Consider the following 23330-nt stretch of genomic DNA (forward strand, 5'->3'; position numbering starts at 1 on the left):
TATCAACTAAACTTCAAAAAAAAAAAAAATTATTATACACCAGTCAATGTATTAGGGGACATGAAGGCACACTACCATTTAACTTTTTTCTTGCCAAATAACGATCGGTCCCCCCGTTCCAGGGTGTCCTTCCCCCTCTAGGAGACGTTTTTCCGGTGGCATTTTTACTTCAATTTCTTAAAATTCATATCCTGTAATTTTCACTAATATTATTTCGAATTTTAAAGGTTGTCTTCCAAAAGGCTTACTCTTACAACTTTAAAAATTTTTAACACAAAAAAAAAACTATTTGCTCTCCCATAGACTGGGCGTCCTCCGTCCACAAGAAACCCATTCTTGCGGTGGCACTTTTTTCCTTCTTTTTTCTCTTTTTTTTCAGCCATTTTTAAGACAAAAATTGATCAACAAAAAAAAAAAAAAAAAAAATACAACCAACCCATCAAAAAAGAAACAAAAAAAACCTTAAAACCGACGTGCAGGTGGGGAAAGAACTGAACATAATCTTTAACCATGTCTCCTACGGACGAGGAACCCACGGCGGGGCTGGTCCTTCCAGATCAAGTGCGTGTGCCCCTCCTCCCCCATTCGCTTGAGTTCTTGATATAATTTTATGAGTCTTGAATGTATTCCAAGACCTAGGGCAGCGGAAGCGATGAATACCACCGGAAAACTTGTTATGCTCAGTAGAAGACTGTTTATCCTTATGCTAGCCAAGCTTAGTTTGATTTACTGAAACTCATTTGTCCAGTTTTTTAGGGTTGTCATTTGAGCTGTGATTATCGAGATGATTACTGAAACGTACCAATAAACATATGAGAAACTAGTTATTTTTTTTAGTTGGTTGCTTTTGCTTTACTTAGCGCTTTTTACTAATAACTCGGTAGTAACAATTTTTCTGACTGCTGCTTTACAGTTCATCTTCAAATACCCAAAGGCCTGGGTTTAATACCAAGAAAGTTGGATTCTAAGTACATTCGGGAAAAAGGGATCTGTGTTTCTTCTGGATTCTTTCGTGTCAAAGCAGCAGATTCGTTTTTTTTTAGTACAATTAAGAATCCGAGATCCAAGGGTGCGTCTTGGCACAGCCACTAAACAGAAAAGCTGGTATGATAAAAGGAAAAGGGATGTGTGAAGACGTGATAAAAGGCAACTTTTACCACTGGCCAAGCCATATTGAATAGGGCTGCGAAGCGTGACGTCAATTCTTGGGCGGGAAATTCAAATAACGATAAGACGTGGATGCGTAGACACGTTTTTTCGGAACTTAGGCGAATTGTTTTGGCCTAAAATATTTGTCGTAGATCCTACTAATCCACCAGAACGTTTTCACGTCGAAATAATACTAGGAATATTGATAATCAGTTGTTAGTTACAACTAGAAACCACGTTTCACGGTACTTTGAATTTCGCACCTTGCTTTTTACGTCATCACCGCGCAGCCCTATGTAGTATAACTCAAAAACCGTGTTCCGGGATTTTTTTTTTGAAATTTCGGGATTTTTTTTAAAGAAAAATCGAAATTTTATTTTTGAGCTGGTGGCAACGCTGCATGTGTAATAGGAAAAAGTGATACCATCAGTGCCATTGTAGGGTTACCTAGTTTTTGCATGGATATCAACAATTTGCAGTCCTCCGTTCTTCTTCTTTAGGTACATATCAATTGTTTTCAGTCTTGGGGGTTCTTTTCCTTGCCAAATAAACCCGTAAATAATTTTTTCCAAGTTTTAAAAGATCGCTTTTGAAGGTGCTGAAATATTCGACAGATACCGAATAACAGGCAGTATATATTTACATATTGCGCCCTTTGGAATATTTTATAAGTTTCCTTCCCAGTCCATTTTTAATGCCTCCGTGCCTCATGCCTCCAGGTGTCCCTCAAAACGCCCAGTTGTTAACCCCTCGGGAAATCCGCCTCCCCCCCTCCATGGAAAATTCTCGTCTCCCACGAAAATTCCGCCATGGGAGGTTCCTCCCGTATAAAATCCCCTTCTCACCGGACATTTCTATCCTCTCTGGAAATTCCCCCAGAAAATTTCTTGCGGACATTTCCGCCTGGAGAATTCTCCTTAGCCTACTTTCATTTGAAAAAAAGAAAAAAGACTTTACAGACAAAAGACTTACAAAAAGAACGGTTTTACATTTAATTTCTAATCGTTTTTCAAATCATTCCGGAAATCCCTCCTCGAAGAATTTTCCCTAGAATTCCCCCCCCCCCCCTCACAATGGAAAGTTTCTCTGGTGGATAATTCCCCCATCAAGAATTTCTCTGCTGAAAATTTCCCCATGGAAAATTTGTCCCGCGAGAAATTTCTCTCCTCGGAAAATCATCCAGACAATTCCAACCCCTGACAATTTCCCTGGAATATCTCCGCATGTAAAATTGAGTCGGCAAAGAAAAAGTACACAAATAAAAAGAATCTCGTGTCGAATTCTGGCAAACTCCCCGTGTAAAATTTCCCCTTGAAAGTTCATCTCCGGAAACTCCCCTCTTCACGGAAAGTTCTCCCTGTGAGAAATCCCCCCCACAGAAAATCCCCTCCCCCCAAAATGTCTGTTTACTTCTCAATAACAAATACTGTTTGTAAACAATACGTAAATTTCATAACTTACAGCCTTTTCCCCAGAGGCTATGGGGGTCATGTCATCCTCAGAGGCGTGGTTTTTTGACCTTTCAACAATGCTGGACAAAATGGCTATCTCAAAATTTTGGTCGGATGACTTTGGGGGAAAAGATGGCGCAGAGAGGGGGCTAGTTGCCCTCCAATCCTTTTGTTAACTTAAAAAAAGGCACTAGGACTTTTAATTTCCGTTCCAATGGATCCTCTCTCGATCTTCTACGATCATTGATTCAGTACGATCCCCTGGCAAAAAAAAAACAAACAAAAAAAACACACACATCCGTAACTTTTGTTCTGGCGAAAAATACAAAATTTCATATTTTTGTAGCTGGTAAAAAAGACTATTTTTCCCCACAATACCTCTACATTAAAACTCTGATATGCTGAACCTGATGGTTTGATTTTCATTAAAATTCCTCGACTTTTTGGGTGTGTTTCCCCTTTTTTTTCTAAAATCAGGCAAATTTTTTCAGGGTCCTAGCTTTTGATGAGTAATATTAAACTTAATGAATTTTATATATTTGCAATCAGTATAAAAACCAATTCTTTCGATGTATCTATTCTTATCAAAATTCCGGTTTTTAGAGTTTCGGTTACTATTGTGCTGAGTCGCTGCTTGCTTTACAGTTCGTTACCACGAACTGTTGTCTCCATCTAGGGACAAGCAAAAAGCAGGGTGCCTCGAAGCGGATGGTCCGTGGCCATTTTGAAATAACCACGGACCAGGAATTTTGAAATTAGAGGGGGCACAAAGAGAAGTAATGTCCGCAGCTTTGTTGGCCTCAGGCCCCTCGGTGCTGCGACAGGCTCTTAGTAGTGGTAGTAAATTTAGTCCGACTTTTTGAGTAAGTTATTATGCTTTTATCGACGATTCTTTTTTCATACAAGATTGTTTGCACGGTGATTCTGAACCGAGAACATATAGTATGTCGATTCTACATGATATTAATTAAAAAAAAAAAATCGGTCAAAAATAAAGAGTAAAGTAAAACGAAGAGGAATTACTGCTTCGCAGCTTATGCAATACGTTTTTCAAACTGTTGAAGAGGAAACATGTTAGGAAAAGATTTCTTACTGCATGATATGCAGAAAAATTGTAGTGAACACATTTTGGCTGCAATTCCACTGTTCTTTAATGCCAGCCCCCTCCCCTAATGTGCAAATATATAGCCCAAATTGTATAATTCCAAAGCATTTTGCCATGTGCCACTCTTGTCTCAACCCGTATACCCATAGATTGAATCAACTGTGACAAACTCAAAGAAACGGAAAACGCTTGAGAAATATAAAATTTGGGCCATATATTTGCACATTAGGGGGGGGGGGGGAATAAAATACAGTGGCATTGCAGTCAAAATGTGTTAACTAAAATCTTTCTGCATGTTATAAAGTAAGAATTTTTTTCTTAAAATGTTTCCTTCTCAACAGCCCCAATTCTTGGCTTGTGCCTTTTGGAGTACCAGGACCTGCCTCACAAGAACTATTGATTTTTAAAAAAAAAAAAAAAAAAAAAAAAAAATATTAGGTTCTCTCATTTTTTTTCTTTCGGACATTTTTTTGTCTCAATTGCAAACCAAACAGTTCGTGGTAACAAACTGTAAGTAAGGAGCGACCCGCATCAATAGTAACCGAAACTCTGAAAAACGGAAAAATTTGATACCTCTGAAAAATTTTGATACCAATAGATACATCAAAAGAATTGGATTTTTATGCTGATTTTAAATATATAAGTTGAATCAAGTTTAGTCCAACTCATCAAAAGTTACGAGCCTGAGAAATTCGCCTTATTTTCGAAAAAGGGGGAAACACCCCCTGAAAGTCATATAATCTTAATGAAAATCTCAAACATCAGATTCAACGTATCAGAGAACCCTACTGTAGAGGTTTCAAGCTCCTATCTTCAAAAATGTGGAATTTTGTATTTTTTGCCAGAAGAAAGATCACGGATGCGTGTTTATTTGTTTGTTTTTTTTTGCTTTATTTGTTGTTGTTTTTCTCCAGGGGTGATTGTATCGATCCCGTGGTCCTAGAATTTCGTGAGAGGGCTCTTTCGAACGGAAATTAAAAGTTCTAGTGCCCTTTTTAAGTGACCAAAAGAATTTAAGGGCAACTAGGCTCCCTCCCACACTCATTTTTCCCAAAGTCATCGGATCAAAATTTGAGATAGCCATTCTGTTCAGCGTAGTCGAAAAACGTAATAACTATATCTCTGAGGACGACTTAATCCCCCAAAGGACCCGGGGGAAGGGCCGCAAGTTATGAACTTTGCCCATTGTTTCCATATATATTGGTGGTTAGAAAGTTTGCAGACGTTTCCACGGGGGATTTTTTCTGGCGTTGGGTGGGAGGGTTCTTGGGGAGGGGGTTACGTGGAAGGATCTTTCCATGGATGAATTTTTCATAGGGAAGATAATTTTTCATGAAGAGGGCACCGGTTTTCCCAGCATTATTTAAAAGACGATCAGAAATTAAATAAAAAAAACAATTATTTTCAACTGAAAGTAAGGAGCAACATCAAACTTAGATCGAATAGAAATTATTACGTATATGAGGGGGTCCGTCCCCTCGTCAATACCTCGCTTTTTACGCTAAAGTATTTTAGTACTTTCAAAAGAGCTATTTGTTCTAATTAAACGGCCTTTGTGATTCAGAGGTCTTTTTTAAAGAATTAGAACAAAATTCGAACTTTAGTGTAATGAGCGAGGTATCGACGAGGGGGCGAGCTCCCTCATATGCGTAATAATTTCTGTTTGTTTTAATGTTGTTCCTTACTTTCACTTGAAAAAACTTGTTTTTTCTTTTAATTTAATTAACAATAAAGAATCTGTTTAAGAATAATTGTTAGTTCCACCCTACCTATTCTTAGTGACTCCAATTTTTTTTTTATATATTTATGTCAATTGATAAACAAGAGAAACCTGTCTTCAGTTCACCGTCGTTTTGGCCAATTGGTTGTTCTATTTCTTCCAGGCCAGAGTTATGTATATTTAAACATTTCAATCTCAATATCGTCCAGATGTTTCGCTCATATCAAATTTTTAGAGGGGGACTAAAACGCTTATTCTTGAAGTCTAGTGTAGAAAAAAACATGACGTTTCATAAAACAAGGCATCGTTTTGCGTAAGCGATTTGTACTCTGATACGGTAATAGAAGTGTGCTTTTATTTTTGGCCCATTAACTTTTTATCTGACGGGACGAAAAGAAAAACAATTGATTATTGAGCAAGTTCTGAGATTAAGTTTAAATACCCGCTGCTCATGTCAGAGCTCATTAAATAAAAAAAAAGAATTTTTATTCAACTGAAAGCAAGGTGCGACATTAAAACTTAAAATGAACAGGAATTATTCTGTATATGAAAGGGGCTACTCCCTCCTCAACACCTCGTTCTTTACGCTAAAGTTTGACTCTGTCACAACTCTACTTTTAGAATAATAAACACTATAGCGTAAGGAGCGAGGTGTTGAGTACGGAGCAGCCCCTTTCATCTACAGAATAATTTTTGGCCGTTTTAAGTTTTATTGTCACTCCTTACTTTCAGTTGAAAAAACTTTTTTGTTTTTTATTTAATTTTAGATCGTTTTTCAAATAATGCCGGGGAATCCGTGAGACACAAAATGGTGTACACGATTTTTGAAGGCTATGTGGCAAAACTAATCCATCAAGAAGTAATACGTAAATAAATTATTTTTTCAATATGTTAATAAAGCAAGTTAACTTTTTCTTCTTGAATTTCCCAATTTCCTATTTGCCTTTTGTTGCTTTTCTTATCTTTTTCTTACAGTCAAGGACTGTAATATTCTATTATGTGATATGTTTTTCATTATATGATGATTGGTTGATTACATAAATTGCTTTTAAAGTATTCAAACATGAATTGGTTAATTTTCTGAAGCTGTCATCATAACATAGTTGAAAACTGGTCAAGGTTAGACCAACTAAATAAATTTCAGGGGAAAAGCTTTAAGCTTTAGACTCAATAAGTAAGTTTTTGGGACAAAGCGCTATTGGACCTTTGAACTATGCTGGAAAAATGGCTATCTCAAAATTTTGATTGGACGACTTATGTGGAAGGATAATTGCGTAAAGCCCTTTCCCCAGGGACTATGGAGGGTCATATCATCACCTAAAGTATAGTTATCGGACTTTTGAACTATGCAGAAAAAATTGCTATCTAAAAATTTTGATCGGACGGCCTTGGGAGAGGGGGAAGGGGAGGTGGGGTAGCTGTTCTCCAATGTTTTTGGTAACTTAAAAGGGGCACTAGAACATGTAATTTCTGTTTGGATGAGCCCTCTGCCGATATTCTAGGAACTTTGGTTCGATACGATCACCCATGGGAAAAAAAAAAAAAAAAAAAAAAAAAACAGAATACAAAATTCCACATATTTGAAGATAGAACCTTGAAACCATTACAGTAGAGGTCTCTGATACACTGAACCTTATGGTATGATTAATTAAAAAAAACTTTTTCCACAAAATAAGTTTTTTTTTAAACAAGTAAAGAACTCCATTAAACAAAAAATGAGCAAAAATAAAATCAAATAATCTACCAATCGTGAAACTACCACAAATCAGCATCAATAAATAAATGAAACCCAAAACGAACAGAAATTACAATAAATAACCGAGTCAAACTCAAAACGAGCAGAAATTAACACAAGTTGGGCTCAAAACCCCTATGCCTTCCCAAGGCCAGAATATAATTTGCACTTTACTGAAGAAAATATAAATGTTTTTACTTTTATAACTTTAATAAATCAAATAATATTAACATTTTGATTACTAAATATCAGTATATGTATATTAAACTGACAATGCACATTCATTTGTATTTTTTTCAGTAAAGTGCAAATTATTTTCTGGCCTTGGGAAGGCATAGGGGTTTTGAGCCCTACTAACTTGTAATTTCTGTTCGTTTTGGGTTTCATTTATCTATCGATGCTTATTTGTGGTTGTCTCACACTAGGTAGATTATTTGATTTTATTTTTGCTTATTTTTGGTTTAATAGAATTCCTTACTTTTCTTTGAAACACTAATTTTGGAAGAAAAGTTTTTTTTAATTAATTTCTGTTTGTTTTATATTGACACAATATTTTCAAGGAAAAAAAAATAACAGATTTAATTTTTTGTTTTTTTCTAAGAATTTATAGTTTGGCCGTCTATTTGTATGCTGAAGAGAGATTTTCAGGAATTTTTAACAACATACACCCTCTTCAAAATCTGGACACAAATAGTAGTGTTTAATTTAGTTTCACACCTCCTCTAGTTGACCTGAAATGGAAAACTTGATACCACTCGCAAAAAAATCTGTTTACTTTCCTTGATAGCTTGGATACACTTTAGCTATTTTGATTTGGTTAAATTTTAAGAGCAGAAGCAGCCCCGAAAGTTTGAACATAATACTCTCAGTCGTTTTTGGGGTACTGCTGAGATGCCTTATTGGTAATTAGCATTAACACTGTGCATTTTGGTTTAATCTTATGGCAACATTTAGTTTTTAAACATAAAGTAAAATGGGAGGGTGGGCGTGGGTGGGGGATTAGTTTCCCTCCAATCACTTTCGACTATTAAAAAGGGTATCAGCCCTTTCTGTTTTCAATCGAAAAAAGAGCTCATAGCAATCTTGAAATATAAATACCTTTTCGAAGTTCCTACGACAACTCCTTCGATACCAAGTGCCCTGGTCTAAACAACAAACTCAACAAAAAAAAATAACACATTATACCCACATCGATCTTTACTATAAAAATGTCAAGCCTTCCAATCACTTTCGACTATTAAAAAGGGCACTAAGCCTTTTGATTTCCAATTGAATAAACCCTTTTTGAGTTTCTACGACAACACTTCCTATAAACACCTGATATAACCCCAGGGGATAAATTACAACTCTTACCCTAAGGGATGTGAGGGTGGTTGTCATCCTTCAAGACCTATTTTCCAGAACTTTCAACTACGTTAAATAAAATGGCTATCTCAAAATTTTGATTGGATGTGTCTGGGAAAATGGTGGGTGTGAGAGGGGCGTTAGTCTTTCTCCAATCACTTTCAACTATTAAAAAAGGCGCTAGCCCTTTCAATTTCCAATCAAATGAGCCCTTTTGAAGTTTCTACGACAACGCTTTCAATAAAAATATTATATGCCCCCAGGGGATAACTTACACCCCTTGCCCTGAGTGCTGGGGGGGGGGGATTTGGCATCCTCAAAGACCTAATTTCCAGAACCTTTTGCTCATTGAACAAAATGGCTATCTGAAAAATTTTATTGGATGTGGGTGGGGGACGGGTGGGCGTGAGAGGGAGGTTAGGTACCATCCAATCATTTTCGACTATTATAAAGGCCACTAGCACTCTCAATTTCCAATTGAACGAGAACCTGTTGAATTTTTTACGACAACTCTATATTTAAAAACCTTATATGCCCCCAGGGCATAACTTACAACCTTTGCCCTGAGGACTCTTGGGGGTTTGTCATCCTTAAATACATAATTTCAAGAACTTTCAACTCCGTTGAACAAAATGTAGATCTCAATACTCTGATTGACTGGTTTCGGGGAAATGGTGAGCGTGAGAGGGGGGTTAATTACTCCCCATTCACTTTCGACTATTAAAAAGGGCACTAGCCCTTTCAATTTCCAATCAAATGAGCCCCTTTTGAAATTTCTGCACCAACTTTCTATATAAACCTTATATGCTCCCAGGGCATAACTTACAACCCTTGCACTGAGGGCTCTTATGGGGTTATTATCCTAAAAGACTTTATTTCCAGAACTTTCGACTACGTTGAACAAAATGGATATCTCAAAATTTGGATAGGATGTGTTTGGGGAAATTGTTGGCGTGAGATGGGGGTTTGTTGCGTTTCAATAACTTTCGACTATTAGAAAGGGGACTAGCCCTTTCAATTTCAAATTAATGAGCCCTTTTTTGATGTTTGTACAACATCGCTTTCTATAAAAACCTTACATGCTCCCAGGGCATAACTTAAAACCCTTGCCCTGATGGTTGTAGGGGGGATAGGTTGTCATCCTTAAAGACCTAATTTCCAAAACTTAACTGTGTTGAAGAAAATGGCTATCTAAGAATTTTGATTGGATGTGTTTGGGGGAAAGGTGGGCGTGAGCGGGGGGTTAGTTTCTCTCCAATCACTTTGAACTATTTAAAAGGGCACCAGCCCTACGAATTTCAAATCGAAAAAGCCCTTTTTCAAGTTTTTACGACAAAGATTGCTACAAAAACCTTATATGCTCCCAGGGCATAATTCATAGCCCTTACCCTAAAGACTGTGAGGGGAGTGTCCGGCTCAAAGGTATTATTTCCTGAACTTTAAACTGCGTGGAACAAAATGGTTATCTAAAAATTTTGATTGGATGTGTTTGGGGAAAGGGTGGTCGTGGAAGGGGTGTTAGTTGCCTTCCAATCACTTTCGACTATTAAAAAGGGCACTAGCCATTTAAATTTCCAATAGAATGAGCCCTTTTCGAAGTTTCTACGACGACGTGTTCAGTAAAAACCTTATATGCCCCCAGGGCATAACTTACCACCCTTGTCCTGAGGGCTCTGGGGGAGTTTCCTCCTCAAAAACATAATTTCTATCTGGAAATCCACAACACTGATTAAAATGGCTATCTAAAAATTTTGATTGGATGTGTTTGGGGAAAAGGTGGGCGAGAGAGGGGGGCTAGTTGCCCTCAAATCACTTTCGACTATTAAAAAGGGCACTAGACCTTTGAATTTCCAATCGAATGAGCCCTTTTTCAAGTTTTTCCGACAAATATTTTAATTAAAACTTATATGCTCCCAGGGCATAACTTATAACCCTTGCTCTGAAGACTATGGGGGGAGTGTCCTGCTCAAAGGTGTAATTTCCTGAACTTTAACTGCGTGGAACAAAATGGCTATCTCAAATTTTTGATTGGATGTGTTTGGGGAAATGGTGGGCGTGGTAGGGGGGCTAGTTGCCTTCCAATTACTTTCGACTATTAAAAAGGGCACAATCAATTTCAATTTCTAATCGAATGAGCCCTTTTTGAAGTTTCTACGACAACGCGTTCTATAAAAACCTCATATGCCCCCAATGCATAACTTACAACCCTTGTCCGGAAGGCTGTGAGGGGGTTGTCATCCTCAAAGACCTATTTGACAGAACTTAAAACTACGTTGAAGAAAATGGCTATTTCAAAATTCTGATTGGATGTGTTTGGGGAAAATGTGGGCCTGAAACGGGGGTTAGCTACCGTCCAATCACTTTCAACTATTTAAAAGGGCACTAGCCCTTTGAATTTACACTTTAATGTGGCTTTTTTTTGAAGTTTCTGCGACAACGCCTTCTATAAAAACCTTATATGCCCCCAGGGCATAACTTACAACCCATGCCCCGAGGGTTTTGGGAGAGTGTCCTCCTCAAAAACATATTTTCTATCCGGAAATCAACTACGGTGAACAAAATGGCTATCTCAAAATTTTGATTGGACATGTTAGGGAGAATGATGGGCGTGGGGGAGCTAGTTGCCCTCCAATCACTTTCGACTATTAAAAAGGGCACTAGCCCTTTGAATTTTCAATCGAATGATCCTTTTTTTGAAGTTTCTACGACAACGCCTTCTATAAAAACCTTATATGCCCCCAGGGCATAACTTAAAACCCTTGCCCCGAGAGTTGTAGGGGAGTGTCCTCCTCAAAAACATATTTTCTATATGGAAATAAACTACGCTGAACAAAATGGCTATCTCAAAATTTTGATTGGATGTTCTTGGGGGAATGATGGGCGGGGGGGGGGGGCTAGTTGCCCTCCAATCACTTTCGACTATTAAAAAGGGCACTAGCCCTTTGAATTTCCAATCGAATGAGCCTTTTTTGAAGTTCTACGACAACGCTTTTTATAAAAAACTTATATGCCCCCAGGGCATAACTTAAAACCCTTGCCCCGAGGGTTGTGGGGGAGTGACCTCCTCAAAAAGATACTTTTTATCTAGAAATCAACTACAATGAACCAAATGGCTATCTCAAAATTTTGATTGGATGTGTTTGGGGGAATGATGGGTTTGGGGGGGGGGCTAGTTGCCCTCCAATCACTTTCGACTATTAAAAAGGGCACTAGCCACTCCAATTTCGAATCGAATAAGCCCTTTTCGAAGTTTCTACGACAACTTTGATACGAAGTGCCCGGGTATGGAGAATAAAAAGAAGAAGAAAAAAGAAAAATAAATAATACATTGATCTAACATCGTTCTTTACTTAAATTTTCTTTAAGATTCCTTGACATTTTGGGGATGTTTCCCCCTTTTTTTGAAAATAAGGCAAATTTTTATCAGGCTCGTATCTTTTAATGATTAACACTAAACTTAAAGAATATTATAAATTTAGAATCAGAATAATAAGCCGATTCTTTTGATATATCTATTGATTTCAAAATTCCGTTTTTAGAGATTCGGTTACTATTAAGCCGCGTTGCTCCTTGTCCCTGAAATAAGTCAACATAATATTTGTTAAGATGGGGCATCAAAAATAATTTTTACTTCTACATCTTTTAAACTTTCGCGCAAGAATGTGAAGCTTCGTTACGTAAATGAATAGTCCGGGTTTGCACACGTTCGATTATTTTCATGAAAATGAAAATAAATAAATGACATTTTTTCATTAGGTAGTTTATTTTCAAAGTTCGTCTTTTATTTTCCACTTATTTAAGGAGATGGGAGGAGAGTATACAATAGGGTGGATTATCAACCTTTAGCCTAGGGTTTTCGACCATGGTGATCACAACGCTAACCGTCTTGTGATTCTCACCCTTCTCTCTCCCGAAATGGCACCAAAAAATTTAAGCATCTTGCGATCATGCGGTAGCCAGCTAGCCTTAGCAGAGCAGATTTAGAACCAAACGAGGAGACGCATGCAAACCTAACTAATTATATAATAATGTTAACATACAGGTGTTTGTTCACTGCAGTTCAATACCACGAACTGTTTGATATCCCCTCTAAATTCAACAAAAGCACTGGTTTAGTCAACTATTTTCACTCACTGTCTAATTAAGTTCAAGGCTTTCACTCTTCAGGGGTTTAAAATCTTAAATTGATGGTAACAGGCTATAGCAAAAAAGAGCTTCGTTTCCGCAATTGTCTAGCTCGGGAGCGGGGTGCTACCATTTCGAACAACCGCCACAAGCACTAAAAATCATTTCGTTGTTAAGGAAAATCCGTCAGAACGTCGACAGTCACAACATCGACACGTCATAACATCTAAAAAAAAATTAGATGTTGTGACTGTCAAGGTTCTGACGGTTAAAGTTGATATAATAGTAATAAGTATATAATAGTTTAGAAAAAAATTTCGGCTATACATTTGCACATCAGGGGGGGGGGGGTAAAGCGTAGCATATATTAAATACGTAACCTAAACTAGGTCCCTTCCCCCCCCATAGACCCCAAAAAACTAAAGTTTTAAAATTTTAGATGTTATGAAAAATTTTTAGATGTTATTACGTGTCGATGTTATGACTGTCGACGTTCTGACGGTTAGTGGTTTTGACGGATTTTCGTTATGAATTTTTTTTTAGATTGTTATGATGTGTCGATGTTATGATCGTCGACGTTCTGACTGGTAGCGATTTTGACTGTCGATAAGCGGACGTGTCGATGATATGAATGTCAATGTTTTGACGGTTAGTGGTTGTGACAGATATTTTGTCGATGTTATGACAGATTTTATCGATGTCCTGACGTTAGTGGTCCTGACGGTTAGATGTTATGACACCTTCCCCTTGGGAGCTGAAAACTCTCAGTCAGGGGTTATAGACCATGACAAATCGATTGGCGATATTAGAATTTGCAATCCCGGCATCTTGACCCTCTTTCGGCAAAAGTTTTGATTTTAGGCACAAAATGGCAGAGAATGCCACTTTGCTGTGGCCTGATCTCTTTTGTTACTTAACAACGGCATTAGATATGGCTATTTCCGCTCCAACGAACCCTCTCACAGTATTCTACTATAAATGGTTTGATACGATCCTGCTAGGGGGAAAATAAGACGTATTTGTGCTACCCATGCATATAAAGTGATTATTCTTTGTTGTTCAAGACGGGGAGGGGCCGTAAATCTTCTTCCGAAGTTTTTCAGAAGTGGTGATCCCGATGGTACACTTCTCATTCCGATCCGATGCTATTTTGAGGGCGTTCGGGCTCTTTTTTAAAATCCTTATAAATTTGTTTTTGCAATAAACATTTACCATTGAGGTTAACCGAAATAGTATTTACCATTCTTGAATATGTTGTTAAATTGCAATTCTTCTCACTAGAGAGTTTATTTTTTTTAATTGTTTTTTGAAAATTTCGGTTACTATGGCCCGTGGTTCGCTCTTTATTAGGTTGTAGCTATCGCTGCAATCATGATCTTTGTCTAACTTTCACGACGAAGTTTTTTAGGTTGACATTAAATATAGGTTTTACCTTTCACCTTTTGGTACTTTTCCATACAGAAAATGTGTAATTTTGTCAAATAAAGAGTGGAAGGAGTATAGAATCATCGGCGTCTTTGAGGAGTTGCAGATAAAGAATGCAATGGATTATGAAATATTGTCTATACAAAATATGTAGAGATTCCAGAAAACTTAAAGACATTACAAGAATTTAAAGGCATAATTAATATAATATACAGAAATTCGTACTGTTATTTAGGCAATTTTACCGCCGCAATGGTTCGAGCAATTTTAAACTTCTCATAAAAAAATATTTTCGTTATTTTTACTTCTTTTACTTCAATATTTTCGACGACCTGATGATTATAATCATATTAGGTACTTGTTAAATATCCTGAGAATACTTAAGAAGTGAAGTTAGGTTAATCATTATAAAATATACCAAAACATGATGAAAATATAATACTTTATTAACAAAATTGTGGAAACTAATTAAGGAAAAGGCTACTCAGAACGCATTATGTTAAATATCTAACCTAACCACCTCTATATATTAGATATTATATTTAATTAAAGTATACCTGCATCGTAGTGCTGGGAGGGGGAGATGTAAACCTCCATTTAAAGATTTTTGTCCATGGAAAATATAACGATGTACTTTTTATTCTTCCCCGCCATTCATCTCCAGAAATGGCACAAAGAAGTGCCACTTTTGGTGCCTTGTGGTACTTTACGATGCCGTTATTAAGACGAATTTACAAAAAGCACGTAGGAGTTTTGGAATAAGCCAATTAAGCATCTCTAAAATGTAACAGTAGCCTTCTAGTTCTACTAACCTGAAGAGGGTTTGTGAGTAAACTCGGAACTCACTGTGGCGCTCTCGTTTTTCAAGGTGAAGGGGCTCAAAACCTCTACCCGGGGTAGCATAACTACTACTACTACCAACAACTCACAGCAGCACCAATCCGCCTGAGGCCAATACAGCTACGCACACTCCTTCTCCATCCTAAGCTATTAGGCCTCCCTCTTTACACCATACCAGGAAGTTCCCATTTCCCTTAAATCTTTGTTTACGACATCCTCCCACTCCAACCGCGGACGACCTGCTTTTCATTTAGCCCTAGATGGTTGGCCGGAAGAATTTACTATACATGAGGGGTCTACCTCCCCCTCAACAACACGCTATATATGCTTCAATTGACTAGCGTTTTCACGAGAGCATTTTAGAATGCAACAAATATGGACAAATGGTTGTTTATTTGCCGATTGCCTTTCAAAACATCCGAATCAACATTTAGCTGATTCATGCAAATTAACTAATAGAGATCCCTATCATTTTTGTGAGTAGTGATAATAAAAAAAAGGTGAATTTCTCATTACACGACTCTCGCGATTGAGTATTAATGGTTGAAGCGTTGAGATAAAACTTAAAAATTAGAGGAAAGAACTGGCAGTTCAGGAAGTCTGCAGCCCTCCTGACTGATTTTTATTATTGTTTTAATCTTCAAAAATATATTTTTGTTCTAAATGTATAATACTTTTGATTGCATAAAAAATGAATTGCAGAAACATTGATTGATGATATTTGAAACAATATACTGAGTTCAAAATCAGTCTAAAACAAACAGAAGTTGCAACAAATAATCATGGGCTGATGCCCCACACTCAGCCCCGTTTCGGGCTAAAGTTTTATTTGTGTTCGGGCTAAAGTTTTATTTCAAACAAAATGATAATTAAAAAATCAAAATGCTTATCAAGTTTTAAAAAGTTTTGGATATCAGGAAAATGCATCAGGATAGATATTTTGACAATAAGTTAAATTTCAGTTTGTTAAAAAGACTTTAAAAGTTCAATTTAAGCGATATAATAGGTCTTCAGTAAAACCGCAGTTTACGGGGTGACGGCCGCGCACTTCTTTGTTTTAACTCATGTTGGCAGTGTTGCCAGGTTTTTGGCATAACGTATAGCCCAAAGAGGAGCAATCATTAGCCCAAAGTAGCCCAAAAATAGCGAACGCTATTATAACCCTATTATAGCGCTGTTATGGGTAAAACGAGGAGAGATACAATTGGCATATCAGATAACCTAAACTTAAGGATAGGTCAAAAGCAAAAAAGAGCTCTGTGAGCGAACAAAAATAACAAATCTTCTACGTATGACGTCGTAAAATTGACAAGTGCTTCCCTGAAAACAAAAAGGCAATGTATTCTTTAGACACTTGGTTTATTTTATACATACCATGATATCATTGAAAAACAATGTTATGTGAGCTTAAAAGAATACCTAGTAACAAACAGAAAATTCACATCTGCACTGTTTTGTTCCAAGCTTTTAGCATATCACTGGCGAATTTACCGGATAAATATGCTCCAGAGGCTCAGAGGCGATAATCGATAATACGTACAGCCCACTAAGTGGATGTTTTTTTCTAGCAGTGAGAGAAAAACCTTTCTTCCATTTTTTTTTGCTTTCAGTAAAGCGCTAGTAAATCTATGACGGCACAAGTAGAGGGGTAATAACTTTGTTCGTTTTAAGTTTCAACTTCACTCTATCAACCCATTTAATCCATGGAGCGTATATACTTAATTATTATGTATTGTTAGGCATTCAATCCTTATCAGATATTTTAAAACCTAGGATAAAAGAAAATCAGACTGAAACCACAATTACAGAAAGTTGTATTGTTATTCTGGGTTAAAACTTACGAAATACAAAGAAATCCAATACATGAGGCTCTATTCTAGCCATGAGGCTCTATTCTTTTGCACTGAAGACAGTTGGTGGAAGTCCAGCCGTAATCATTAACGCGAGTCCGATGATAGCTAAAAATACGCCCTTAGTCTAAATAATTAGAAGCAAAATATTATCCAGCAACAAATGCACCACAGAAAAAATACACAACTGTGGGTTATCACTCCTCAAAAAACTCATCTAACAGTTCAAAAACCGCGATGTCTTCATCTTCAGTTTCAGCATTACTTTTTTCGCACTTATACATAGAGCTGTCGAACCTTTGAAACATTGCTTTCGAAGGGATGAAATTTTGACAACATTTTTCATCCCCATGAAGGCACCCTCTAATCAATAATATCGCCGAAAGCAGCTTCAGGCCCATTCTATTCCTAACTTTTGTCTTAACGCAGTTCATTATACTAAAAACCCGTTCAACAAACGCGTTCGACACTGGTAGTGCCAAAATATTGAGTACAGAGGCGGCGAGTTCTCTAAAACAATATTCTCCCCCTGCATTTGTGTAATTGTACACAGCGACCCAAAATTGTTCAGAATTGAGAGATTCACTTTTCTCAACCACCAGTGTCCAGTCGATAGACAGCAGTCTTCTCCACTGATCTTCTATTAGTTCCACTTTCCGCAAGTTTTTATCTGGCACTGGCACAAGAAGAGACAAAGGTAGGTTATCAAAACTGCAACGAGTCTGACTCAGACAGTGCTCTGGTGATAACAAAACCACAGTTGAAAGCAATTTCATGTGTGAAGGGACTCTTTTCTTCACCTCTTCACACAATTTCTTCAGAAAGTCATAGCATCTTTTTCTAAGTTCACTCTTTTGTTCATCTGGAACTTTCGAGTTTATCAACATTCGACGGAAATTGGTTCCAAGATCAGCCAGTGTAACATCTAAAAAGTTTTCTTCTATCATTTCTATTTCTAGCAACTGAGCGGTAGTCAGTTTTTCGGCCCCTCTCACTACACGACGGAATAATGTAGAAACAAATGATTCAAAATCTTTGAACAACTTGGCTGGGTCGACAGAAGTCTGCTGAAATAAGAGGATCATTCTGGTGAATTCTTTTGTAATAGGAAGCAGAAATGTCAAAAAGAAATAGTTCACATCATCCTCGTAAATCATCGAAAGCGTGTTCGCAGTAAAACATCGCTCAGTCTGCGCTGCCCTTTTGAAGTGAGTCTTCAACTCAAGCCACTGCTCAAGAATCATATCAATGGCAGCCTCTCTGGCGAGCCAACGAGTGCCACTGAGCTGCAAAATCTTCTTTGGCTCTTTTCCCGTACTATTGATCAAGGAGTATATTTGACGATAAGCCTCCCGTCTGAGAGGGCTATTGCTGAACCAGTTATAAGTCTCTCTTAGCAAAAACTCTATGTTTGTTGGCAAAACTTTAGCTGCTGCTGACATGCACAAGTGCAACGAATGGCAAATGCATTTGATCAAAACTAGATCAGGATTATGCTCCCTTAGTTTAGTAAACAAAGAGCAGTTCTGTCCAACCATATTACTGGCACCATCAGTTCCTAGTCCTGTAATATTCTCCAGCTTCAATTTAATTTTGTTTTCAATGAAGTCCTTCAGTCCATTATAAAGGTTCTCAGCTGTAGCACTTTGAATCTCGACAAGTCCTAGGAAACGTGTCACTATTTTCTTCCTTCTATTGCAAAAGAATCTAATACATACAGCCATGTATTTGTGCGTTCCAACATCTGTAGACTCATCCAATATCAAAGAATACTTGTTATTACAATCTTGCACTATTTCTTCTAGTAGACTAGGTGCAATCACATGCACAATCAAAGCACTGCATTTCGTACGATGTAGTCTAAGTCGATATGTTGGTTTGGCAGCAGAAGTAGCAGTTGAAGATATAATGACATTAATCAGTTCTCCTAGGTGGTCTACCGTTCTAACAGATGAGTGGCAAGCAATGTGACAGGCAATGGCAAGCTCGTGTTTCTTCACTTTGTCACTTAAAACTGTCACATGGCCATCAAGTGTCTTGCAACCTTTTGACGGGACCTGTTGCATTGACTTCAGTTTATGTTTTTGAGAGCTAGCATGCACTGACAGGTCATTATGATGAGCCCTAATTTCTTTTCTGCACGCCGTACAGTATGCTTTTGACTCATCAGTTGGGCATTGCTTGACCCAAGGAAATTCATTCTCCCACCTTTCATTATATGTTTTGGCATACTTCGCCCATTTTCCCATGGCGACAATCTGAAAAAAGGGATGTTTTAACCACCTGCTTGTTCTAACCATCTAAAGCAAACTGCTGGAAAAGCATGAACAACTTTTTTGTGTCTATCTGCTGCAGAAAAGTCTTAAATGAAACAGGAATAGGTTTTACCCTTTCATTTAAAGCTTAGTTTTGGCTAGAAAGTCCTGAAATTATTAATTAGCAAGCACATCAAGCTAACTGGGGATTTGCATCAACTGAATTTTTCTGATTGTCCCATGCACTCAAGAATATTAAGCTTCTGACAGTTATAGTTTTACATGAAGTATAATTTAATTTGGCATATTGTCTGATAATCCAAAACATACCCCATCAACATCATTGTCAATCTAACCAGCTAGCAAGTTGGCAATTATTATTAAAAAATTGGCAATTACACCAAAATAAACAAATTGTCACCCATTTTTAGTATGAGGGTTCTTTATAACCATTAACCATTTCACTCTGATTTTTAGTAAGCCATAAAGAGGAATTATATAGTTTTTGTATAGCCATTAGGGTAACGGAGCTGTTAGACGGCCAGGTCATATTATCACTACAGAAAAAAAGAAAAAATATTATAACAAAATATTTTTATAATATATTTTTTTTATTTTTTTTTTAATTTTGTGCCCGAACCACTGATTATTTTATGTAATAAAAAAAAAACAACTCACGATGTGGTTTTACAAATTTTTAATAAAATTTCTTTTTTTTTAATTTCAGACTACTCTGACCGGGCCGACTACCAGCTCCTTTACCCTATGCTACTTTCGTGTAACCATAACCATCAAGTATTTCAAGCTACGAGCTGTTCGGCTCATTTAAAGGGAAGGAAATTGAGGAATCCAAACTGAAGCAATCAACAAAAAAACTTTAATTTATCTTTAAAACCTCTTTTCCTATTTTACCAGATGCTGGAGTTAAGCAGAAGTAAGGTAACATAAAAGCAACAAGCAACCATCAAAACACAAGTTTTGCAATGTCCATTTTGCTATTATGAATCTTAAAAAAATTCTGTAGAAACTCAATACTGGTACATTAGTGTCTAGCTGAGCCTTTCCTCTGTTTACTGATTTACTCTGAATATTGTCTGGTTCCTTCTCTAAGCAAATGCTGAAAAACTAAGGTCAGGTAGCCTATATGGTTTTCAGTCGAACGATGCTCTGCTCACAGTCCAGATAAACATGTCCTTCTGTGTGTACAATATAGTATGGTATAGGGAGAAGAGAGATACCGTGAATCTTATCTGCTCCATATCTCCTTCATGCTTGACCAGAAATTAATAATTTTCACACAGCAGGTAAAGCAGACCAGATATTTTCAGCTGTGTAAAAATTTTACACTTCTGGTCCAGCCTTGGGAAGATATAGTGCAAATAAGATTCACGGTATCTGTCCTCGGTTAATTTGGAATATAGGACCATAATGAGATAGCTAAAAAATAAACATACCATTCGACTCAAAATTCAATGCTGTGTCCAAATATAGCAATCATTTCCGGCGGAAACTCATCCCTTAGATTCTACAAATCAAGCTTTTCGGGGATACGATGGGATTCGGGGGCGGGCCATGGGGTTGTAGGTGGGGTGGCCTAGACCTCGAATACCGAGTGAGCCGAAAACTAAACCGAAACTAGGTTTTTCCAATCCCAGAATCTGGAAATTCCAGAATTTTCAAAATTTCTAGAATCAATTTCCGCCGGAATTTATTGTTATATTCGGATAGAGGATTGAATTCTGAATCGAATGGTATGTTTATTTCCTAGCTATCTCATTATGGTCCTATATTCCAAATTTACCCTGTCCTCTTCCTGTACCAACAAAATTTAGTGGCCCCTACTGGTGTCAGACGGGCTGGACAATGGCAGAGGTTACGTTTGAGTACTCTCTTTGGAGAATGGTTATCTATGGTTTATCTAATGGTTATCTAATGGTTTAACTATGGTTATCTTATCTAAGCTAAGTTACTTCAGAATCTTGGCTCATAACAGACACAGCAACTCGGACAGCAGGTCAGTACAATTTACCTATCAATAAAGGAAAAAAAAAGTTTTTCTACCTCTCCCCTTGGTCCAAGATTTATCACTTTCTTGGCTAGAGAATGAGTCACACACTACTCACTGGTCTTTTCTTTCCGTTCTTCTTTGAAAGTTGTTGGAGCGTTGGAGCTCGGCAGTTCCGCCACAGACAATCTACATGACAACTACAGACATGACATGATGACCGCTGGCTTTTGCATCGTGTCTCGGTCGATTTCGAAATTAAAAAACATGTTTTGTAAATATAGCCCAAAAATAGCAAAATGAAAGGTTTTTTAGCCCAAAAACCCGCGTTGCGGGTTTTTGGGAATCTTACCCGCAAAAATGAAATTTTACTAGCCCAATTGGCGGAAACTAGCCCAATCTGGCAACACTGCATGTTCGTTTTGAAAAAAAAAAAAAAATTTATCGTAATTTCTGTCTGTTCTAGATTTCATTGCTTCATTCAAATTAATTTCTTTTCTTTTAAGTTCGGTATCTTATTCAAGTTGATTTATGCTCGTCATAAGTTTCATTTTTCGCCTACACTTGGCAAGAAATTTCAAATTTGATTTTAAACAAAATAAAGACAACTAGCGATGGTCCGGCAAAGATTCTATTTCGAATTATCTACAGAAACTGAGTATCTCGTAGAAATTAAAACTAATTTTGAGAATTTCCTTTTTGATTTAGGCTTTTTTTCTTTTGTTTGTTGGCCATGATCCTTATTTTCTTTATACAAGCAACTCTTTCCTTTTTTTCTCAATTTTTCACTATTTATACAAACAACTCTTTAGTACTCTCTTTTTTTCTCTATTTTGTAGGACCTGTTGTCAGATGCCAAAAAAACACCAGAAGCAGTTTCGGTAAGTCTTATATCTAGTTATGATCAGAAAGTAGTATCTTTTTTTTGTTAGGTTACTTTTAAGTGTTACGTATCTATTGTTTAAAAAAATGTTGTTTCTCGGTGGAAAAAAAATTTAAAAAATCTCAAAATATGATTATGATTTCAGACGATTATGAGATGATTTCAGATTTAAAAAAGTGTTCATTTTCTGAGCAAAATGCTTATTCTGTAGAATCAAACAATCGCGAACTGTAAGGAGCGACCCGGCTCATTAGTAACCGAAACTCTAAAAACGCGATTTTGATACCAATAGATATGTAAAAAGAATCGGCTTATTATAATGATTTCAAATGTATCAGTTTCATTAAGTTTAGTCTTAACTATTAAAGGCTACGAGTCTGAGGAAATTTGCCTGATTTTTGAAAAAAAGGTGGAAACACCCCGTAAAAGCCATAGAATTTTAATGAAAATCACACCATCAAACTCAGCATATTAGAAATCCTACTGTAGAGGTTCAAGCTCCTATCTGTAAAAATGTGGAATTTTGTATTTCTTGCCAGAAGAAAGATCACGGATGCAAGTTTATTGATTTTTTTCCAGGGGTGATCATATCCAACCAGTGGTCCTAGAATATCGTGAAAGGCCTCATTCGAACGCAAATTAAAAGTTCTAGTGCCCGTTTTAAGTGACCAAAAATATTGGTATGTCTTGCTTTCTCTTTTCCGTCTCAATTTTACGCGTGGAGTGGTTAAGGGTAATTGTCCGGGGTAAATTTTTACCGGGATCAAATTGCTTAGAGGATATTTCAGTGGGGATGGGGAGATTTCTCCATGGAAGTGAGACCAGATTTTCTGGCATTATTTGAAAAACGATCATAAATTAAATAAAAAAACAAGTTTATTCCAACTGAAAGGAAGGAGCAACAATAAAACTTAAAACGAACAGAAATTATTACGCATATGAAGAGAATTGCCCCCTCCTCAACACCTCGCTCTTTAGGCTAAAGTTTGAATTTTATCCCATTTCTGAAAGAACGACTCCTGAAACAAAAGGGTCGTTTAATTAGAAAAATAAGAAGCTTTTTTAAAAGTGCTAAAAAACTTTAGCGTAAAGAGCATGGTGTTGATGGGGGGGGGGGTTATGCCCGTCATATACGTAATAATTTTTGTTCGTTTTAAGTTTTAATGTTGTTCCTTACTTTCAGTTGAAAAAACTCGTTTTTTTATTTAATATTTGTAAAGCTTGATCAGCGTGAATAATGTTAATCTGACAGTTTAATTATACTTAATTTTTCATTGAAAATTGTATTGTTGCATAGACTTTGTGAATAAGGATCAATCAAGCAGAATTTTTTAAGCAAAAAATTAAAAAGAAAATAATTGTAAGAAATTGTGTAGGAGTAGCGTTTTATTTTGGAGCTTAGGCCTATACTTTATTGATTTTTTTTATAATTATCAATTTAAA

The 23330-nt window shown here is 36.9% G+C and overlaps 1 protein-coding gene across 4 annotated transcripts in view; it reads left to right on the forward strand.

The window, feature by feature from the left end:
- Window positions 1–23330, forward strand: part of LOC148951236 (protein phosphatase 1 regulatory subunit 14B) — an 88184-nt gene that overhangs the window by 50948 nt on the left and 13906 nt on the right. For all 4 annotated transcript variants that reach the window (XM_089090744.1, XM_089090747.1, XM_089090746.1 and 1 more), the window contains exon 4: window positions 21844–21885. In XM_089090744.1, coding sequence (XP_088946870.1) covers window positions 21844–21885 — 42 coding nt within the window. The remainder of the gene's footprint in view (window positions 1–21843; window positions 21886–23330) is intronic.

This window comes from Artemia sp. Qi Xiang Cuo, chromosome 6, assembly GCF_049724085.1.
Source record: "Artemia sp. Qi Xiang Cuo chromosome 6, ASM4972408v1, whole genome shotgun sequence".
In the NCBI taxonomy this organism is placed as follows: Eukaryota; Metazoa; Arthropoda; class Branchiopoda; order Anostraca; family Artemiidae; genus Artemia; species Artemia sp. Qi Xiang Cuo.